Genomic DNA, 22618 nt, shown 5'->3' with positions numbered 1-22618 from the left:
GGGGGAATGGGTCATATTCGAGTGTGTAGATTCAGCCCTGGTACTTCATATTCCTTCACTGCACTCCCACTCTACAGATGGAGAAACTGAAGTGCAATTAAATAACCCTGCAAACATCAAAGAGCAGTGAAGGAAGAGTTGGCATGAGCCCACCTTCCTCCACGGTTCATACCTCTTGTCACTGCAACCTTTTGGCTTTGCAGGTGTAGTGAGGGGTGCTTATTTCTTCCCCAGGAAACCTGCTCCTGGTCCTCAAAGCATTTAGGATCACAGCATCCCTGACCCACACTGTGGCCCACATGGTCCTGGGCCCTGCCAGCCCACCCTCCTCTCAGACATGCCCTTACTTTTTGTGCTGTTGGAAGGCTGGGCCTCCCACCTCCCCCAGGGCCCACCATTGGGACACCTGGGCCCCTCCCTAGGACAGCCTAGTCCCCTAATGCACTGTGTAAAGCCCCACAAAGATCAGGCTGGAATTCAATGAGCCCCCACACCCAGCCCCAGAGGGGAGGAGCCCAGCTGCTTCTGCCTGGTATGGGAGATTTGGAATAAGCCTCCATTTTCTTTCAGGAGGTTCCTTCTCCACTTCAGCTCAGCCCCAGCTCAGCCTCAGCACAGCCAGGCACTGCCCTACTTCCTTATTCACCGGGAAAACTGCTGTCTGCTGGGGCCAGGCTCCCACATCTCCTCCCCTAGGTGCCCCCAACGGAGGCACTTGTCCCGCTGATGTGCCCAGACCAGCCCATCCATTTGGGGGAGTCTGGCCCCTACGGGTATGGAGCAAATTTGTAGATACAATAAAATATCTGAAAAGGGAGATGAGCGATGCAGTAACAAAGAACAGCTTTGGTGGACATGGGGATGGCGGAAGGGCGAGTATTAGTCTCTTCTCATGCTGCCATAAGGACCTAACAGAGACTGGGTAATTTATAAACAAAAGAGGTTTAATTGACTCACGGTTCTGGAGGGCCGGGGAGGCCTCGGGAAACTTAGTCATGGTGGCAGGGGAAGCAAACACGTCCTTCTTCACATGCGGCAGCAAGGAGAAGTGCTGAGCAAAAGGGGGAGAAGTCCCTCAAAACCATCAGATCTCGTGAGAACTCGCTCACTATCACGTGAACAGCAGCACGTGGGTAACCGTCCCCAAGATCCAATTACCTCCCACCAGGTCCCTCCATGACACCAGGGGGATTATGGGAACTACAATTCAAGACGGGATTTGGGTGGAAACATAGCCAAACCATGTCAGGCAGCTGGAGCCAGAGAGAAGAGGAAGGGAAGATGATATGAGGCGGAGAGCGCACCAGAAGGAGCTAGGAAGGTGGCTTCTTGCAGACTTTGGAGCAGACCCTGTATGAATTGGTGAAGGTTAAAAGGAAGGAAAATGCAAGGTCAAAGTCACCTTTTTGAACAGCTTTCTAGCTAAGGCATGACAGTCTGTTTTAACCACGCCCATGAAGGGTTCAGAGCACCAGGGGTGTGCAGGTTCAACACGGGGCGCAGCGTCCACGGTGATTCAGGAGCCGCTGATGCTGCTGTCTTTTCCTTTCCGTGGCATCCTCGAGCAGGTGATGTTTGTGGCACGCAGCACTAGCTCCCAGGACCTGCTGCTAACCATTGTGTGACCCAAATCCCATTTTTGCCACCTGACTACAAATCTTTGCTAAAGTGACATATCCTTCTTAAAAATAAGTGACCACCCTGTGTTCCCATCCTTCAAGGCAACTGTCCACATGCATAATGTTGATGGAATTGTTGAGAGTAAGGTATTATAGTCAGTCACCATTCTAACAGCTTCCCAAATTGCGTACTTTTAAAGACTTTTTCTTTTTCTTTTTGGTTCACAAAGAGCCTCAAGGGTTCTTATTGAGCTAAATGGCTTGGACTTTCTTTGTTTTTGAGATGGAGTTTTGCTCTTGTTGCCAAGGCTAGAGTACAATGGCATGACCTTGGTTCACCACAACTTCTGCCTCCCAGGTTCAAGCGATTCTCCTGCCTTAGCCTCGAGAGTAGCTGGGATTACAGGCATGTGCCATCATGCCCAGCTAATTTTGTATTTTTAGTAGAGAGGGAGTTTCTCCACGTTGGTCAGGCTGGTCTCAAATTCCCGACCTCAGGTGATCTGCCTGCCTCGGCTTCCCAAAGTGCAGGGATTACAGACGTGAGCCACCGTGCCTGACTGGACTTTCCTTTTTCTTCAGCATTTTCTGGGAATCTACGATGTGCAAGGAATAGCCGCAACACAGAGCCGGGTTGGACACAGCCCTGGTGATACACAGGGCCTCGGATGTCACCTGCAAAACAAAATCAGCACAGCAAGGGCACTACACCGTGCAGTGGCATGGGACCTCACAGCGCAGTTTAAACAGAGAACCGGGCTGGTCCAGAGGGCAACGGCAGAGGAGGCATGTGCTGGCTCCTTGTGCTTGCTGGATACACAGATGCAGCACAAGCTTGTTTTATATATTGGTTATTTAATGCAGAGCACACCTATGCTGCAGAGCCTTTATGCAATACAACAGCAGCAAGAAATCCCAAAGGCACTCAATGCAAACAGAGTCAGCTCTTGGCCGAGTGGTTTTGTTTGCATTAGGTATCACGCCTGTAGTCCCAGCACTTGGCGAGGTGGAGGCCAAAAACGTAACAAGACTCCATTTTTACAAAAAAAAAAAAAAAAAAAAAAAAAAAAATTAGCTGGGTGTGGTGCATGCCTGCCAGCTACTTGGGAGGCTAAAGTGGGAGGCTCACTTGAGCCTGGGAGGTCGAGGCTGCAGTGAGCCACGATCACACCACTGCACTTAGCCTCGGCAACAGAGTGAGACCCTGTCTCAAAAAACAAAAAGCCCCCTCTTGTCTCAAGTTTCTGGCTGGGTCGAGGAAGGTACCTGCTCAGTGGAGTGTGACCCAAGACCTCTGCTTAGAGCTCCTGGGCAGTACAGGCGGCGGGCAGCACTGCCACCAGAGGGCACGATAGGAGCAGGGATATGTGGATTGCCAGGGGCGCTCCCCGGGGATAAAGGGAGGGCGTGTGGGTCATTTGACCAGGGTGGACAGGGAGGTTTGGTTTGACTTGCTGGAGTGGCAGAGGAAGGATCTGTGGACTTTCTTGACCATTTCCCACACATGACAGGTTCTAAAACCCCCTTCCTGGTTCGGCAGGGCGGCTCATACATGTAATCCCAGCACTTTGGGAGGCCGAGGTGGGTGGATAACCTGAGGTTGAGAGTTCGAGACCAGCCTGACCAACGTGGAGAAACCCCATCTTTACTAAAAATACAAAATTAGCCAGGTGTGGAGGCACATGCCTGTAATCTCAGCTATTCGAGAGGCTGAGGCAGGAGAATTGCTTGAACCTGGGAGGCAGAGGTTGCAGTGAGCCATCACCACGCCATTGCACTCCAGCCTGGGCAACAAGAGCGAAACTCCATTTCAAAAAACAAAAACCCTTCCTCAACCACACAGCTGCCAAGGGGGCCATGGTGGTCTGTGAGGTGGGACCTCCTCACCAGCACTGACTGTGTTCTGTTTGCCCCTCTTTACACTCATTTGAGGGATGCAGCCTGCTGGGCGACAACTGGATTTTAACCCAAGTTGTACTTTGCTGCAAGTTTGCAGAAATTACTTATTTTAAAATGTGCAGATTCAATAGTTGAAGCCTGAAGTCTACATAATTGAATGACTAGAATCCTGAGATGATTTAACAAGTGCATATACTCACATTATCCTGCTAACTGCACACATTATTTGGGCTTAATTTTTCTATTTCCTCAGCTTGTAATCTACTTTCCTCCCAATCAGATACACAGCAATTCTATTCTTCCAGTATCAGCTGTTTTATAATTATCACCCTGACAGCAGAACTACATCCTTGCACTCATTTAATAACTATTTATCATCCTCTATCTTTCCATTTTCAAAAAGGAATAATTTAAATGCTCCAGAAATTGGAAAAAAATTGAAATTTGACCTTTATTAACTGGGTTAATTGTCAAAATCTCTGCTTGTAAAAAAAAATTAATGACCAAAAAGTGTAACTTTTAGAGTCTCGAAGATTAGGTTAATGTCCAAGGAAGTATAAACTTTGACCTTTTTGACACATGTCATAAGTAACATCTATCCTAATAAATTGCTACCTGTGAGCAATTATAAAATTTTCCCTGCATCCAATCATGCAGTTTAATTGCTGCTGGAGATCCTGGCTTCCTTAGAGATAGCCTGGAGAACTATTTGATGCCTATGGGAGTCATTCTATGTTTGTTCATTTGGATTTCTAAACATTAAAATGTTCATGGACAGAGATCCCAGCTACTCTGGCCACAGGCAGCTCAGGCAGTAAACAAAACTTGTCACAGGAATGACAGAAATGGAAGACAAGATTCTACACTCAGGTGCGGGCCATCACTGGAAACGGATCTTCTGATTTCCTTGTGAATTGCCCATTTAAGGTATACTGAGGTAGGTGCAGCTGGAGTGATTTACAGCTGACAGTCAACTGAACCCCAAATGGGAGTAAGAGATGGTTTTTAAAATTCATCACTTTAAAAACAAATGTTTGCAAACCAGAACTGGGAAGTGGGACCAGTCCTGGACACCGATCTCGTAACAGGCTTCAGTTTCAGGAAAACAGGGACTTGTCACTTATGGGTCACCCCAAAGCTATGATGCCTAAGTTCCCCCTTGTAACTGCATCACTTATTTGGGAGATCCCAGCATGTTAGGAAATGTAGTATACACAAACATAAAGGTGATCCTAGCTTTGGCAGGGGGTGGGAGGGGCATCAGACACTTCTCTGTTGTTTGGTAATAGAAATAAACTCCTGTGAGGAGAAAAGATAAAGTTCAGACTAAGAGAGAACATACAGGTAGTCCTCAATTTTGTATAAGGTGGAGATTAAAAGCCTATCCAGCCTGCCTTCCATTAAGATTGGGAAAGTGGAACGTACACCTAGAGCTAGCTTGGGCGCAGCTCACCCTAGGAGGCCGTCCCATTCCTCCAGGAGCTCCTCGCCGACAAGGACCCTGTCATTTGGCCTCCAAGCCTAGCATGGTGCCCAGCACATGTGAGATGCTATTGGGTGCTGAGTAAATCAGTGGATGTCATCACTAACTCAAAGCGTTTTGGGGAGAAAACACAGACAAGACCATGTGGAATCTGTGTCTCACTTTCCCATTGGTTAAACACGGTGGCTGGAGTGACACTTGTCACCTGTGGAACAGGGCTTCTGCCCCCCACTGGCTGTGGGCAGGGGCTAGTGGCAGCCCACCACCTGCTTAGATCCTGGGGGGAGGATTTGCACCTTAGGGGTCTCAGATCTCCAGTACTCTGCCTCAGAGAACAATGAGGTGGCTGGCGAGGCCACTGTGTCCCATCTGTGGTAAGAGACTCACTGCCTTAAGATGCCCTTTTCACCCCTCGCCCTCCTCCCTGGCATCTTCAGATCCAACAGCACTGAGTGAGCCCCTGAAGAAAGAGATCCCCTCCTTTGTCACCACAAAGTAAAAGCTCAAAGTCAAAGGTGGCTTGGCTTTTAACACACTGAGTACTCAACCTGGTTAACTCGCACCAAGCAGCCAGACCCTTCCCTTCAACGCTCTGCTCGGAGCTGGGAGCTTTTGTGAATGTAGGTGCAGTGTGAGTCACCGGCTCCCACGGCATCTCAACATGTAGCAAAAGTGAACAAAACCAGGCTGCTCCACACTCAGCATCTACTCAGGGCCCAAGTCTTGCAAAAATAACATTGTAAAGGGTTTTAATGTAAAGCACACCTTGGTGACAGCCTGCAGTTTGTCAGGGTTTCTATCATAGCACCTGCTTTTTAAGAATAGGGCTGTAAGAAGAGAAGGAGGCTATTAACCACCGAGTCTGATCCAGGCTGATACTCATCACGCAATAGCGGGACGGAATACAATTCAATTTTCCTTTTTTCCTCAAACAACTTTTCAAAAACACCCATTCTGATCCTTTTAAAATCTGTGGAGTGTCGTGACTACATTTACTAATTATACCGCAGTCTTAATGGTGTCAACACTTCCATTAGATAACATTAGCCCAAGGCTAGTTGACAATTGCCGATGACCAAAATAAAACATTTTAATTTTTATAAGAGAACGCAAGAACTGTTTTTCTAGATGCATTTCAGGATTCACTTGACATGTTCTGGTGCCAGAGTATTATTTCCTGGTGCCAGCCACAGTAATATTTCCAAAATTAGGCTGGGTGGGGTGGCACACAATCATAACTGCCATCTCTTGCTGTTCAATACGTTGTCATTTGCAGTTACATATAGGGAAGGGTTTGTTTGGAGTTGCTTGAAAACTTAAAGCCAAGAAATTCACAGGTGCCTGTTGGATAGTAGCGCATACTGAAATATATATATGTATGCATGTATAAATTAAGTCACCAAATATTTTCAATTTGAGATACATGCCGAGTCTGGGAAAGGCACGGAGAATGTGACAGTGGAGTAGGGACTGGAGGTCCACATGCTGAAGCCACAGGGCTGATGGGACTATTTCACCATCCAAAGAACCCACCTTCCCCCAACCAACTCAGAATGTCTGCCATTAGTCCAGGTTTTGGGCTGACTGCCTTTGCTCAGCCAGTCACGGTGGGAACCGGCCATTCGCTAGCTCCTGTGTCCCTGGCACTATGCCAGATTTACAGCCATTATTGCGGCAACCTCTGGGGCTATTCCATGTTGCAGATGAGAAAATCAAGGCCCTGTGCATCAAGTGACTTGCTGTGGGTCACAGATGGTGAGGGAAGGTGGGGAGTCAGGATTCTACTTTAGGTCTGCTGATTTCAAAACCCACGTTTGGGATGAGCTGCTTCTCTGGGCTGAAATCTTGTGTATGGGCTGAAGTGCAAACATTCTTCAAGGACTAGACACTGGAGTGAGAATCTGCTCATTGGTTCCTTCTTGAAGAGTGGGTTTTGCATGAATGGCTGGTGGAGAGTGAGGTGGGAAGGTCTGCACACCTGCAGAAAAGGGGCACAGCCGGCAGGGGAAGCCCACCCTCACACATCCTCCAAGTGCCTTCCTAGGACTTCAAGCTGACCCCGGGATCCTACAAGGAGCTCTGCCAGAACCTCGATAAGATGGAGAAGGACATTTGAGGTTCAAGCCACAACTCTACCCTTTTCTACCACGACATCTTGAGGAGTCAGGTACAAGCAGAAGAAACGAAGCGAGGAGGAGGGCGGGGAATGGAGAGAAGAAAGGAGTGCGACTTCAGACACACGGTTGTGATTGTTCCGTCAGTCTGGAAGCCTCCCCAGAGCCCGAGCTCTGCACCAGGTGCTGCCCAAGGCTCAAGGAATTCAAATAGCCAGGCAGGGCAGCACAGGGCCTCATTGGCACCAGCATTTCCATGTTCATTTTCCTGTCAAGTTTGGCCTAACCCATGTTGAGTAGCTTTTCTGTTTCCTGAAGGGGAAGAATAGGAGTTTGGGGAAAGTTTTCTATACACACACGTCTATATGAATTCACATGTGTATTAAGTACGTGCTCATATATACAATGTAGGTTTATATATAAAGTATACAGGTGACACACACGTGCACGCACAGATATGCCTGAGTTTGGGCCGTGAAAAGCTGCCCAGAAGTGAAAGGGTATCAAAAGTCTGTTAAATAAAGAGCACGAGCTGATGGACAGTGGTGTGATGACCTGAGTTAAGGTTTCCAACTCCAGAAACTCTGCTACTGGGTCCATACACAGGGGCTCCCCAGCCCTTTCACCTTGTTTCCAAGGGATCTGGCATCTGTAAAGGGAGAAGCAAACACTAGAATGCACCCTCCCAAAGTCCATCCATTACAAGATCTGCGCAATTGCAGGCACGCTCTCTCTGCAGGCACCGGGGCACCAGCACAGTGGCAAGGAAACAGTGACCAGCATCTTTGCAGGATTCCCCCCAGGCCTGAACTTCTCAGCCCCTCCTGTAGACGGCTGGCTCTTCCCTGCTTCCCTCCCTGCACTCGGGCTCACCCCACCTCCACGTCTCATGGAGCCCCAAACCCAGCCACGTGCCACCACCTCCAGCACCAAAGCCCATGTCCACCTGCTCAAGCAGCCTGGTACGCTCTGCCATGCCTACAGCTTAGATGTCTGCCTTGGTGCCTCGAGGGCAGGGCTTCTTGAGTCTCTGAATTACCCACAGAATCTACGTTCTACTAAGAACACAACTGTTGCTAGTCCTGGGCTGAGGTTCCCAAATCAATGGACAGATGATGCATGCTGCTTGCTGGCAGAGCATGGATGATTTTCTATCCCCAGTCCCAGGAACACTTCCTAACTCCAGGAGTGGCTCCAGCTTAGAAGATGGTCATCATGAACATGTACTGGCCATTCAGCATGGGTAGATGCTGCATGCAGCTTTTTGATGCACCCAGCACTGTTGAGGTGGAAAGTATCAGGCTCCCTGAAGGTGACAGAAGCTCCCAACAACTGGCCCAGGATCCCACACCTGGAACCAGGTCTGAGTGGTCCAGACACCACGATGGCTGCGCCCGCTCACCTCTAGAGCAGCAGGCCTTAGGGAGTGCTCCCTCCCCTGGCTGAATTCTGCCACCCAACCCCTGGCCCTAGCTGTGAGTCTCACCCCTCCTTCAGCGACAGCTCTTCAAATCTGTGAAGACAGGATCATATCCCGCTAAGACTTCCTCTCTCCAGCCCAAGAACACCCAGGACCAGCAGGGCAGCTTCATTTAAATAACAAATTTGCCAGTGCATTTAAATACAATTCGAGTTATTCAAATTCAATTTACACACAGGATTTTAGGAATACATTAGATAAGGGCCTGCTGATTAAAATAGTAGGGTGACCCTTAATGACATTACTGGATCCTACCCTATACCCACCTCAAATTGACATTTAAATAAAAGTGAGTCAAATTCCCGGGTCAGGTTACCAGCTCTCCCGCACTACATGCATTTGTTTTGCCAGATCAATCATAACCGGAGCAAGGTGCAGAAGAAGCTGCTGGGGCAGCCAGGGTTCCTGTCAACAGTCAGATCTGGGCTCTCTGCAAAGCACCCCCCAAACCAACCACCACTATCATTCCTGATTTTCTTCACAGTCAGTGCCACTTCACTTCTGAGCTCCAGTCACATGCACTTTCTCTGGACTGGCTTTTTTATTCTTTTACTATGCCAATGTACGTATTAGTCACCAAGAAAATGTAATAACTGATGATTCACAGCAAATTGATTCCCTCATTTTTAAGTGGGGGTTTAATTCACCATAACCCTGTATATTGGGAACCTGGGACTCTTTAATGTCTTACCCCATCTCTCAAAAAAAAAAAAAAAAAAAAATTACATCACTTAGTGAGCCTATTCTAGAAACTACTGGGGAAAGACCACCTATCAATTACCAGTTTACATGAAAAATGGGGAGGTTTTTCCAGTCCAGTGAAATCAAATTGCTAACTATTTATACAAATAACACATAGAGCTAATGAAACAGAAGCAGAGCCTGGCATGTTTCCAGTAACTAGCCTGAACAGCCTCTTCAAAAGCATTCAGCAGAAAGTAAACTTTAAAATGATTTGAGAGAAAGGTCTATTTTCATGACAGATGGCAATAAGGGTTCTTCAATGCCAATTTAATCACTTTCCCTCAATTTTCAAATGCTTAAGTTGTAGCTCCAAGTGTCTGTGCAGGCAGCACGAGAGCTGCCGAACCAGCGCGGGGCAGCGAGGATGACTAATGTGTGCTGTGCTCCCGCCTGCCTTCGAGAGTCATTTTAGGGCAGTCCTGCCCAACTCAGGAAAGTAGTGCTTGCTGTTCAACAGATACTGTCTTCTGACATCAAAACAGTTCTGTTCCTGTGGGTGCCATTTTTATGTCGTGCAGAGGCTGCTCTCAACTGGAAGCATACTTCATCTCTTTTTGATCCAATAACCTTAACAAACAAGTCTGTCAATGGAGACGTGACAGAAAAAACAGTTGCTACTAAATTTTTAAGCAGGGACTTTGGGCAATTTAGTACCATTCTTTCATTTCACAAGTAAAAGAAACTGGGTCCCGGAACTGATGTCACAACATCCATTAAAGGTGGCGCTAGAATGGGAGCTTGGGACCCCAACTCCAGCCTGGCACCATCCCAGCTCCACTGGAACTCGAACTTTGCCAGGGGATAGTTTGAAAACCAGTCTCATGATGCTATTTTTATGTTTGAACTGTGTATATGTTTTCAAAAAAAGATTTTTATTATTAGGTTTTAAAATTTTTAGTCCTTTAAGAAGATAATTCTATGGACAAACTGGTCATGACCGTTCTAGAAGGCTCTGGGGCTTCTAGAGTAGAAAACTCAAGTACTATAATCCTACTGCCTTTTAGAAATTAGCATGTAAGCTTTACAGACTATTTAATGTTTTTGGCATCTCAGGTGTAAGGCTGATACGAGAGGTGACAATCACATGCCTCCTCTTGTCACACATCGACAACCTAGGAAAGGTACAGGCATCAACGCCAGGAAATGTCCCAGCCTCACGCAGAGATGAAGCTTGCCTCTAGAGCCCAGTGCAGCAGGCAAACTAACCTGCTCAGCAACCCAGGCAATGCCTTCAAGGTTATCCACCTCCACGGCCACTGGGGGTTAGGCAATGCATCTGCAGAGCTACGTCTTCCCCAAGAGAACCTCCCGGAACATCCTTAAGGTGGCAGCAGCATTTATCAAACCGCTGGGTGAGTAATTCACACATTTTCAAAATCAGGAGTGTACTCAGGACATCAGAGACAACGTGAAAATTTATGGTAACGAAAAACTGGTATCATTAACCTAAAAACTGGTGGCTTTCTGGAGACAGATCCCTCTCCCATCCCAAAGACACAGTCTCAGTCTTTTACTTCCCCTAAATTCTAAGTATGCCTTTTTGTGTGTTTCCGCTGCCCTCACAGATGAGCAGGCTGAGGGGGCTCCTGTAGGCCTCTGGGCCCCATGGTGGGCTCTCTCCTCTGCCTCAGTAGCCCCCAGGTTAGCACAGCCCAGGGCATGAGGTTAAGGTTCAAACAATGCTTGGGCAGTAAGATGGTTTGTGTAAAACTTAAACTCAAAGGGCCTGTCCCACTCCAAGAAAAAGGAATAGACAAAAATATTCATCATGTTTTTCTTTTAATAAGGGCTTTTACTCAAAAGTGTAGCTTTGAAAATCTCTAGCTTGTTGTGAAAACCAGGAAAGCCAGAGAGCTGCCTCACACTGCACACCACCACGTGAAGCTGTGGGCCGCTGTGTGTTTGCAAACTCTCCATTACCAAGGCTGGAATCAAATGCACCACTTTAAAATCAGAGCCAACATTTAAAATTAGGAGGATGATGCACGTCCTACTTTGATTCAAGGAGAAAGGACAAGTTCTTAGTACAGTAAAACAAAACACAAAAGTAAACAAATCTTTAGAAATCACTAGATATATATATGTGTGTGTTTATATATTTTTTTTTATATAATTAGGATTATCATCAACATTTAAACTATTAAAAATAAGGTTGCCACCTTACCTTTTCTTTTGGTAATGGGGTGTTATTTTTTAAGGAGAAAAACCAAAGCTTTTACCCAGACTCTACAGTTTCCCAACTTCAATTCTGTTTTCTGCTGTGCAATTCCCCACCTCGATGCTGAATACCCGAGTCCCGCCACCAGCTCTGGCTGGCAGGAGGCAGAGCAAGCTTTCATTCTGGTCGTCAAGATGACAGGCCACAAAAGCACAGCTGAGGGAGGAACTGAATTCTTCCCCAGGAAGCAAACACCTTTGCCCACAGTGGGTCTGCAGATCCACAGGCGCCTCTTCCCCGTTTCTTACTGTTTGTTAACTCGTTTGTTTTGCCCAAAAGCAAGATGGCAATCTTAATCAAAAAGGGAAGCTAGATTTTTAAAATAACTTAAAAAAACCATTTTTATATAAAGCAGCAAAAACATTATCTTCCTCTCTGCAGAAAGAAATATGTTAACAAGGAGACACAGCGATGTGAACGGACCGTCCGTCAACTCCTGCTCCACTGGGTGCCTCCGACCCAGCTTCACCTCGGCGCTACTCCTTCACCGCGCCAGTGCTGTCTGAAGAAGACCCTTTGGCCTCTGCAACTGCTCTTTTACTTCCCTCTTGATTGAGATTTTCATTTTCGGACCTGGTCCCATGAGGGATAGAGTTTTCACCGTTTACAAGCCCGTTTTCTGTGGCCTTTGCTTTGCTGATGGCCTCTCTGATGTTCAAGGCATCCTGCACTCCAGCCTCCTCCTCGAGATTTCTCAAGACCAGGGGGAGCCTCGAGTCCCCCACGCTGCTCTCCAACAGCCCAAGGTTACTCTCTTCATATTTGGGAAGCGGAGCCTTCTCCTCCATCTGCTGGCGGTAGTATTCCCGGTTGACAGCTGCACTCTTTACTGCTTTTTCCAAAATCTCTTTCTCACCTAAGCGCAATTTGATGGCCATTTTTGCACGAACAGAAAGATCCTGGTTTTTCAAGACAGATTTATCTTCCTAGAAAACAAAAAAGAGCAGAATTAATTACAAGAAATCTAAACCAGCAAAACTATAGAGACAGAAAGCACAACGGCTGTGGCTGTGGCTGGGGACATGAGGAAACTTTTTGGGGTGACAGGAGGTGCTGACACTTGACTAGGCAGGTGGTCACATGACAAGACACTCACATCCAAATGTACACTTCAGAAGTGTGCCTTTTATTGTATATAAATTATATCTCAATGAAACTGTTACAAAACAAGAAAGAAGAGCCTGAATCAAACAGTGCCACCACAGCTGCTGGGAACTTCACTGTCCATCTTGGGAAGTGATGTAGCCCCAGGCCAGCACGTTGGCAAATGGCAGCAGTGAAGGAACAAATGAATGAGAAAGACGGATTTGAAGTTAGTGGCTCAGTAGTGAATTTAATAAGCACAAATGAAAACTTATGTTTGTGAAATCATATGAATTACAAATTATAAAGAAGTATTAAATAATTTTAAAAATGTATCTTCTAATAAACAATGCCTAAATATGATTTTTTTTGTTAAGTGTTAGCATGTTAAATAGAAAAATAGTAATATGTGGAATGGAAAATTTCAAATACTTTAATACTGTAAAGTATTACGGTTGTTTACAATTAACAAGACAGCTCTCATTAAATAAACATCTTTATAAAACAAAGCTCAAATCCTCATTTATTTAGTCTAATTACCTCAATAGTTGTTTTATAGGTTTTTAAAAGAAGCGAAGCTCTATCTTCAAGAAATGTCCAAAGTTTGACCTCATTGTCCCAGCTAACAGGAAATTCAGAGTTCCCCAAGGTGAAGATTCTATCAATAGCATTGTCTCCCAGCAAGTGTTCTTTCAATTCTTCTACAAGAAATACAAATAAATGGCAACCTGTTAGGAGGAAAACACAGCACTACTTCTCATTTTAACAAGCCATCCACCTTAGAAAACATCTTTTCCAACAATGTCATTTTCCCATAGCAAAAGCTGTCCCTATGCAATTGGCCAGGCCACTCCTAGACTCTCCAAAGTAGAGCAGAGCTGAGTTTTGGGGAGAAACACCAGGTAAGGCCTTCTTCGTCTGGAATCCAGATCAAGCCTTGGTAGCACTCTAGTTTTCACTGTTTCTATGAGGGACACTGAGAGCCTTTAGTAGTTTCACAAGACACTTAAGATACTTTTTTAAGACAACCTACAGCCATGTACCCCTTATTTTGACCAAAAAAAAAAAAAAAATCCTTTTTGCCAGCCGTGAGCTCAGTCACAACAGGGTCAAAAAAGACATTCAGGTGAGTGACATAAACAGTGAAAGGAACAAGAGGCACATCCCACGAGCCCATAACTGTAAATCTGATTGGCACTTATTCTAGTAGGTGACCTGACCAAGCTATTTAAGCCATTTTTGTAACAAGCCACAAACTGAAAGAAGAAAGAGCCTAAATCAAATAGTACTACCATAAGAAGCATTATAAAAATCCGAGTTAATGGGTCGGATACAGTGGCTCACGCCTGTAATCCCAGCACTTTGGGAGGTCAAGGCAGGTGCATCACTTGAGCCCAAGGAGTTTGAAACCAACCTGGGCAACATGGCAAAACCCCGTCTCTACAGAAAATACAAAAATCAGCCAGATGTGGTGGCACATGCCTGTAGTCCCAGCTACTCAAGAGGCTGAGGTGGGTGGATGACTTGAACCCAGGAGGTGGAGACTGCAGTAAGCTGTGATCACACTACCGCACTCCAGCCTGGGCAACAGAGTGAGACCCTGCCTCAAAAAAAGAAAAAAAATCTTAGTTAATGAAAAACATGCCCAGCTCTCTCACTTGTCAGGAATTTAAATAGGAATTACAAATAAACACAAGTGAACATCTCAATTATCTTCAAATATCTTTAAGAAGAGGAAAGAATTCAGCAATTGCTCTTAGCGTTTTATCTCCCGGCACATTATCTCCAAAACCAAAACATGCCGATCCTATTCATGCTCAAGAAATAGACCCGGGCTTCTTATGTGATTAGGAGACAGTGTCTCTTTCAGAGCAAAATGCCCCACAGCTGTCACTATTTACCATTCAAACTGAAGAACTACGGCTGCCAGCAAACCAAACTTTTATTAGTATTAGAGTCATTCAAAGATCCAGCAATTGTCTTGACAGGACAGAGTGTCTATGACTAGAGAGAAACTGAAGAGAATCAACAGACCTAAAAGGATTCAAGCAGTTTTAAGAAAACAGGTTATCTAATGTTCAAAAAAGAAGTTGATTCAGTTGTATTCCTTAGTAGAGATCATGATAAAATTCAGCATTTTCAGTTCTGAGTCTTTATTTTATATTCTTTGAATACAACAAGGAAGTTCTGTTTTTTAAGCCTTCTAGTGGTTGAAGGTTCTTTTCAGCAGCCCCCCAATATGAAGATTACTGTTTCCCTCCTTCACCTCCTTCCTCAACCTGCCCAAGCTGCACTCTGCAATGATGGAAGCTGCAGGCGTGCGGGAGAGCTTTCTCTCCGCTACTTTTTAAAAGTGAAACTGGACTCATTTCACATTCCTGGAGAAATAAAGCCTACAAAAGGGGACTAAGACAAAATGTAGCATGTGGCCTGCCTGGAACACAGGAGCTGACTGGGAGCTGCTGCAGCAGCAGAGGGTGGGCAAGTTAACCCTGCACCTCATGCTGGCCCACCATGGCGTGTGCTCACCCCGGACAGCACATAGCCCAGCGCCCTCCACCCTCCTCCCGGCTCCTGCTCAAGCTCCTCCCTCTGCTAAACCTCTTCAGTCACACCCCTTCCCTCCTGCTCTACCTTGCCCTTACTTACCTTCGCTGAGCTCCAGGGTTTAACTCAAATGCCATTTCCTCCAGACCCCTAGAGCATTAATACTTTAGTCCATGCACTGTGTTATCTGTGAACCAGCAGGAACAATGTGGGATGTCCTGCGCATGGGCTCTGGAGTTAATAGAGCTGGGTTCTAAGTCAGGGTCATTGCTTGCTGAGCAACCTTGGCCAAGTTACTTATCCTCTTTGGGTTTTTCCCTTTTTTTTTTCTTTTTAAGACAGTCTTGATCTGTTGCCCAGGCTGGGGTGCAGTGGCAAGATCATGGCTCACTGTAGCCTTCACCTCCCAGGCTCAAACAAGCCTCCAACCTCGGCATTCCAAGTAGCTGGGACTACAAGATTGTGCTACCACGCCCAGCTAAGACTTATCCTCTTTGAACTGAAGTCTCTACATCAGTAAGATGGGAGCACTTACCAATCAAGGCTAATGGGATTAAAATTAAGCACATACCACATTTAGCATCATACCTGGCACACAGTGAATGCTTCACAAATTTTAGGAATATCATCACTATCAGCTCTCTTAATTATAAATTCCTTCAGGATATGAAGACAACATTTATATCCATATATATGCAAGAAAAGCTCACAGTTAACCCCTTAACTCATGTTCATTAAATTGAATTGATGAATCATTACCAAAGTACAAAAATCACCAAAAGCTCCCACTTGAATGACTGTAAATCTAGGTGACAGGGTTGCTTCTAAGGAACAATTACTGTATCTCACTTTGGGTTCTGCAGTTGGTGTGTGAAGTGCCTCTCTATGTTTTGAGACTATGTTTCTTCTGCCTCCAGTAGAGAGTCAAGCCTGGACTCGTGCAGCACTGTGCCCTCGATCCAGACATTAAGCCCAAAGCCAGTGACAGCTGGGCACAGCGGCTTCCCCTCCATGGACCACGGCTGCTTCCTCTGACAGAAGAAGTCTTTAGGCAGCTTCCACCCAGAACACTTCTGCATCTATTCACTCAGTCAAACACTCATTCACTCACTCATTCCTGCTCAATCTGTTCTGCACAGGATTTAAGGTAGCTTACAACAGCAACACACACACACACACACACACACACACACACACACATTTACAAATAAAACCTCAGAAACAGGAAATGTATAAGATACATTTTAGGATGAAAAATAAAAACACAACCACAAGAGGTCAAATCTCAGAATAGGAAACCCCAAATGATTTGTTTTAGGCAAATATAAAAGTAGATGCTCAATACATATACTTAACTCTTTCTGGGCCTGAAATAGGAGGCTGTGGCCAGGAACATTTTGTGTTCTACACAGGTTCTGTTTATAATGTTATCTAACAGGATGCTTGACATTAAAATGCTTGCTGGCAACTTCAGATTTAGAACGCAGACTAGATTAACAAATACAGTCCTACGGTCCACGTACACCACGGCTGACTATACATCACCACAGCATCAACTGATCCTGAAGTGCTCGAAGTGAAAAAGACTAGTGCCCTATGAGTGAAATGAGGCTCTGTCAGGCTACACAGAATTTTAATATATTTAACCGATCCAAGATATTTTAAGTTTTCTTCTAACGTAGTTGAGAATTATTTACGTATTACAAATCAATACTGACAACACATCGAGGATTTAGTAGAACATTTCCAGGGTAAAACAAATCAATTTCTTCTTTCTCCAGTATTGCCATCTTACCTCTTCCCAAAAGCATTGTGGTTTTGATCCACTTTACCTTTAATCCGAATCCCTATGCTTTACACTTTCATGATTTAAAAAGAAAAAAGTCAACATCCCTTTTTTCCTGAAATGATTTACCTTCAGTCATGCAGAATACTCGGAGAAAAGCCAGAAGCTGAGCAGAGATGGGCGGCTCCGTAAAATGCAACGCAAAAACGCTGGAACTGATAAAAGCAGAAAGCAAGATCAGTCACCCTGCTGCGGTTACCCACTTGCTCCAAAGTGAAGTCCCTTAAGTCTACAACACGTGTGTTTGTCCTCAAGGAGAGCTGGCCTGGAATGGGTCATTCCAGCTTCTCATCTAAACTGTGAGCACGATTTTCAGCCCTTGCAAAAGGCCACAGGCTGGGGTTAACGGAAGTGAACTGGCAGAACTGGAGTCCATCTTCGCCAGCTTTTCCTAGGGCCTAGCAGCTGTAATCTCAGGTTGCACACAATGCATTCAAAAAATTAAACATACATATGGTTTTAAAAAAAATGTTAACAGTAATTTATGTTGAGTTCACACTTTAATCATTAATCAAATATTGACAAGTTCAATAAAAAAAGGTCTGGATAATCCATTTTCATTAAGAACGGTTCCTCCATTCCCTGGAGAACTAATAAATCATAATTCCTGTCTTCTTTATCATTTTATACCTCAAATGCAAGACAATCTTAAAGAATTTAACTGGAAATTCTTGAAATCACTGAGGATCATGACTTCATTACAGAAACTAATGGTGGCAAAGAATTAAATGAAACAAATTGATCCAGGTCATTAACCTTTTCAAGGTGAAAGGCATGAATGATACGGAAGTACTTATTTAACTTAATGAGGATTTCAGGCCATATCCCCCAGAACTGACTGTGAATGTGCCCAATGACACAATTATGTTTGTCTGAAAACGCTGGTAAATCACCGAGTGTCGCCATGGCTTAAATTTGCTGTGCCACAGGGATAAAGGGATTAAGACAAACCACTGGAGAGAAGTTGTATTAACACACCAATTAAACACTACGCAACTGGAAATAGTTCAAGTACTGCAGGAGAGGGCCGACCAACGTTTTTCTACGTACGTGGGGATGCCGGCACGCGCCAAGACCTCAGCCTTCATGGCGTAGAGTCTGTCACTTTTACTCACTCCAAGCTTTATTTTCACTCTGTCATGTGAGTTATTGTCAAAGAAAAAACCACTGTGGATCACAAACTCTGCATTTGATCGAGTGCCATAAAAAATGTAAATCTGAGATGCAGTAAAGAAAAAAGAAAAAGGGTGTTAAACAAACTTGGCATGCATTCTTAACACAGGGCAGGGCAAAGGCTTCGTGCTCATGCATTTAATGCTACTTTACATTAATGACATGAAATACCTGAAAGTAATTATATACCTGTTTGGTACAGGTTGTGAGGGCGAAGCTATGCAATTTTCCCAACTTCCCAAACTATCTGGGACCAAGCACCCACTTCCACCACCACGTGAAGCGGGGAGGCCAGGAGAAAGTACCCATCAACGGCCTTACTAGTACTCAAAGGGTCCCTGGTGCCCTAGGGTCACCAGGCCTCTCTTATAATCCTCTTTTCCTTCCAAGGGACAGCAAGGCTGTTACTATAAGACTCCACTTTAAAATTCACCAACTTCTTCCTCTCCTTTAAATACAGCAGAGTCTTTTCTGGAAGTGTAAAGCAGTATCTGTCAGAAACTTATTTCTAGCTCCTGTGGCAATTAATCCTGCACCTAGCAGGAGGGTTTATAAACTCTTCTGAAGAAAGAACAGATCAGTACACTTTGCTAGACAAGTATTTTCCATTTTGTCTCAACTGGAATGTCAATTACGGATGTGAGCTCTGTTTCTACTGTCTACTTGGGTGTAAAACCGGTAGAACGTAGGAATTTATAGATACATATTTTCAAATTCACCTAAAGGCTTCCCCTCCTCCTACCTAAATTACTAATTAAAAAATCAAGCAATTACAATGAAAGTATAAGACAACAGATTCCCTTGTTTTTACCCCTTAAATACTGTCTCTTATAAAGAAGGTTCTCATCAAGAGAAAAAATAAAGGCAATGCAGTTTACGAAATTTTAAAAATCGTTTCAGTGTCATAACACTTTATTTTCAGTTAGCAGGGCTACAAATACTTACAAACATTAAGCCAATTGTGCAAGTAAGTGTGTTCAAATCTTTCTCTCTGTGCAAAGCACAACGCAAAGCACAACAAGTGAGTACGTATGCTACAGGTTCAGGTCTCAAGATGTGTTCCAGAAAAACAATCCTAAACGTGAGTTCCACATTTTCTTCCCTAAGATCCTTTTTAAGATTACCAGCACAGTGTTAACTCAGTGCCCACTGGCTGGCTCCCATTCTGCAGAATGTCACGAGACCCACCTGCTCTCCAGCCTGAAAATCCTGCAGAGCCACACACTCACAGCGGTCATCTTCCAGGTTGTAACCAGTAGTGATCTAGCCCCGGGAGAAGGAAGGAAATGATGGTGAGGCATACACATGCACATCTCAATCATGAGCTTATTTCTGATAGAGGATAAAGGGGATCCAAAGGTACTCAAAAGGGTGCACTGAATGCTTTGGAAAATGGGACAAAGAACTGCTTGAGCACCGAGGCTAACTCTAGTTATACCAGAGATGATTACAGAAAATTACATACCTAAATAAAGGAAGTACAGTCAGAAAAAGAGACTGTACAGATTATCACTTGCTGGACTCAACAGAGCATGGTCACTTATTACAATGTACCTGCCTCTGGGACTCCCTGATGGCAATGAGGCCAGTGGGCCCACAGACCGTGCCTCCCACAGGCGCACCTAAGCCTCCTTTCTGTTCACCGATGATCTGCACTACTCTCGTTCATTTGCAAGTATTATCTTTATCTAATGTGTGGCCATTAAGAAACCAAAGTGGGTTTTCCAGTTGATAAAGAATCGGGGAAAAGAAAAGCTCTGTTTCTGAATTATGGATATATGCCCTGAATTAGAGAAGTTAAAACTTCCCAGCATGCAAAGGCAAAATAAAATAACTGTTGCTTCTTATTCCCTCTTTCTGCTGAGAGAGAATGTGCGCACTTCTAAGTCCATAACAAATAGATACAGAAAATCCTCTAACTATACACCAAACATTCGTCTCCTTCTAAGCTCTCCAGTCTTAATGAAGGTCGGCCCATGTCATGGTCTCAGCACACAAGTTACAAGGAAACTCTTGCGTCTCACCTGGTCAGCATTTCATCTTGTAAACACCGTTTGGATGACTTTCTTCCTCATTTCTCTACATGGCTACAGTCCTTATTCCTTCTCACCTACCTTGTTATTTGCAAAAACCTTACAAGTTTTGGAACCTAGTCTCAAAATCCAAAACTGTCCTTCCTGAGTTGCTAATTATACGATGTCACCCTCCTGTGTGAAATCTTCCTATGATCCTGCTCTGCCTTCAGAATAAACCCCAAGTTCCTGAGCACAGCCGAATAAGGAGGCGGCTCAGGTTTCCCTCCAGCTTCAGGAACTGCCACCCTGCTGTACCAAGCCCGCCCCAGTTCCCTCCTGCCTGACCGCTACCTTTGACTCCTGTTGTGCCCTGGAGACCTGGCTGAGGCCTAGCTTCTTGGTGGAAGCCCCTCCTCACACCGCCCTCATGTGCACTCCCGCAGTCCTTGCTCCCTCCAGCCTAAGTCACATCATTGTGCACCTGCCTCCCCATCGGTCAGGCGAGGAAGCTGGAGCCCCTTGTTGATCTCTGTGTCCAGAGTGCGCAGCACACAGAACCTAAAACCTGAAGTGGCCTTTGGGAATATCCACGTGATGCATGAACCCCCAGGGGAAAGCAAACAGTCCCCAACTTATATTAAAAACTCCTTCTCCGAGTCCTGTCTTTTAAAGCAGCTGCCAATCTCTTAGGTTGTGTGTCGATGCTCACTGATTACTTTTTGACCTCCTCATTTTATCCTGGAGAATCAAAGATTCAAGGCAGGTACAAGTGTTCCTTGCTAATAAAGGCATCAACAGCTTGGATTCAAAAGATTACTTTTGAGTCTACGGAACGGCATTCTGGGATAGAAGGCCATGTAACACTAATCTTTAAACCCAATATCCCAAGAATAAATATGGTTTATTAACCATATGTCTAAGAGCCCTTCATGCTTCCGATTTGCAAAGACCAATGAGAAATATGCAGCAATGAGAAATAAATGAAGCCAAGTATTCGAGAACATTTCACTCGCGGAACATTTTAAACACCTCCACTGAATGTAAATCAACTCCATGAAGTTCCCACCCAACATCAGATGTACTTTTCTGACTCCAAAACATCACCTTGACCACAAAGGGGAATGAGAAGTTGCCGATATCATGAATCCCAGGAGGGAGTCCAGGCACTCCCAGGATGCTGGTGGTACAGGCACACAGGGACCTGCCAGCAGCACAAACAGGAGGGAACTTAGAAGGAAGAGGAAATTTAGGAGAATGTGGAGAAAGGATTGTGGGTGTTTTAGGGTATTTTACAGATATTTCCCACTCTCGGCAAATGTCAAGCTTAATGTGCCCATAGCAGCCCTGACAAGTAAACAGGCTGGGTCCCTGCCCCGGTCTGCAGCGCCTTCTCAGTGAGGGTCAGAATGTTTGGAGGCTGAGCGTCTAATTTCTCCAAGTGGCACTGCCAAACACTTCCTCTAGGACGGAATCAAAAGTATGTCTGGGACTGGGAGGGCCAGGGCTAGTCCAGGGGCAGCCTCCAGATGTCAAGCTAGGGCAGGGTCCTCCCACCTCCTCCTTGCCTTGCTTCCTGCCTCCCACCCTGCCAACTAACATCCCTTCTACAAATACTGCCATTCTATGCCAAGTCTTAAGCTAGGCACTTGGAAAATGGCATGAAACGTCTCAGTCCCCACCCATAGGGACCTCTAGTGGCAAAGAGACTCAGGAAGAAAAAAAAATTATAAAAAGCACGTGGAGCCTCAAGTGCGCCTGGGGGATGGAGTTTGTTGGCAATGCTGAAGAAGGAGCCCAGCAGGGAGGGGAAAATTTTCTTTTCTGCGTTTTTCAAATTTTCTTCAACAAATAGGTATCATGTTGATTTCATTGCCGGTGGGAGGGATAAAGTAATACAGGCTCGTTAAGTAAAATTTGGAAAATATTTTTTAAAAACAAAGAAAAAAAGATCACAATCGTTAACATTTGGGTTTATTTCTTTCTGATCTTTTTTCCTACGTGTGGGGTTTTTACATTCATTTATTCACCACTCATGAATTCATTTAAAAAAATACCAGGCACTGGGATTTAGCAATGAACAAAACAGATCCCCTAAAAATCACCCTGGCTTCATGGATCTTCCATTCTAATGGGGGGCGGGGAGTGAACCAACAATATGTTTTTTAAAAGGCGGAAATAGAGGATCTGGACACCAGAGGGAAACGCAGCAGGCCAGGGCAGGAGGGCGGAGGGCTGGAGGCGTGGCCATTCTACACAAGGTGCTCAGGGCAGCCTCCTGGAGGAGGTCTACGAGCCAGAGCCAGTCCCCGTTAAGTGCCTAAGGAATGGGGGGGTCTCAGGCAGAGGCAACAGCAAGAATGAAGGAATCTGCTGATGTCTGAAGAACAGCAGTGAACC

General features: G+C 45.2%; 1 protein-coding gene across 1 annotated transcript in view; it reads right to left on the bottom strand.

The window, feature by feature from the left end:
- Positions 1–11099: 11099 nt before the first annotated feature.
- The window catches only part of SETD3 (SET domain containing 3, actin histidine methyltransferase), a 79803-nt gene continuing 68284 nt past the window's right edge, over positions 11100–22618 (bottom strand). The window contains exons 9-13 of the mRNA XM_032287448.1: positions 19395–19469; positions 18084–18250; positions 17103–17188; positions 13181–13341; positions 11100–12483 (exon numbers count right to left, since the gene is read on the bottom strand). Coding sequence (XP_032143339.1) covers positions 12034–12483; positions 13181–13341; positions 17103–17188; positions 18084–18250; positions 19395–19469 — 939 coding nt within the window. The 3' untranslated portion in view covers positions 11100–12033. The remainder of the gene's footprint in view (positions 12484–13180; positions 13342–17102; positions 17189–18083; positions 18251–19394; positions 19470–22618) is intronic.

This window comes from Sapajus apella, unplaced genomic scaffold, assembly GCF_009761245.1.
Source record: "Sapajus apella isolate SASKATOON/1434 unplaced genomic scaffold, GSC_monkey_1.0 scaffold20, whole genome shotgun sequence".
In the NCBI taxonomy this organism is placed as follows: Eukaryota; Metazoa; Chordata; class Mammalia; order Primates; family Cebidae; genus Sapajus; species Sapajus apella.
Note: the sequence above shows the minus strand (reverse complement) of the source record. Positions and strands in the feature narration are given on the sequence as shown.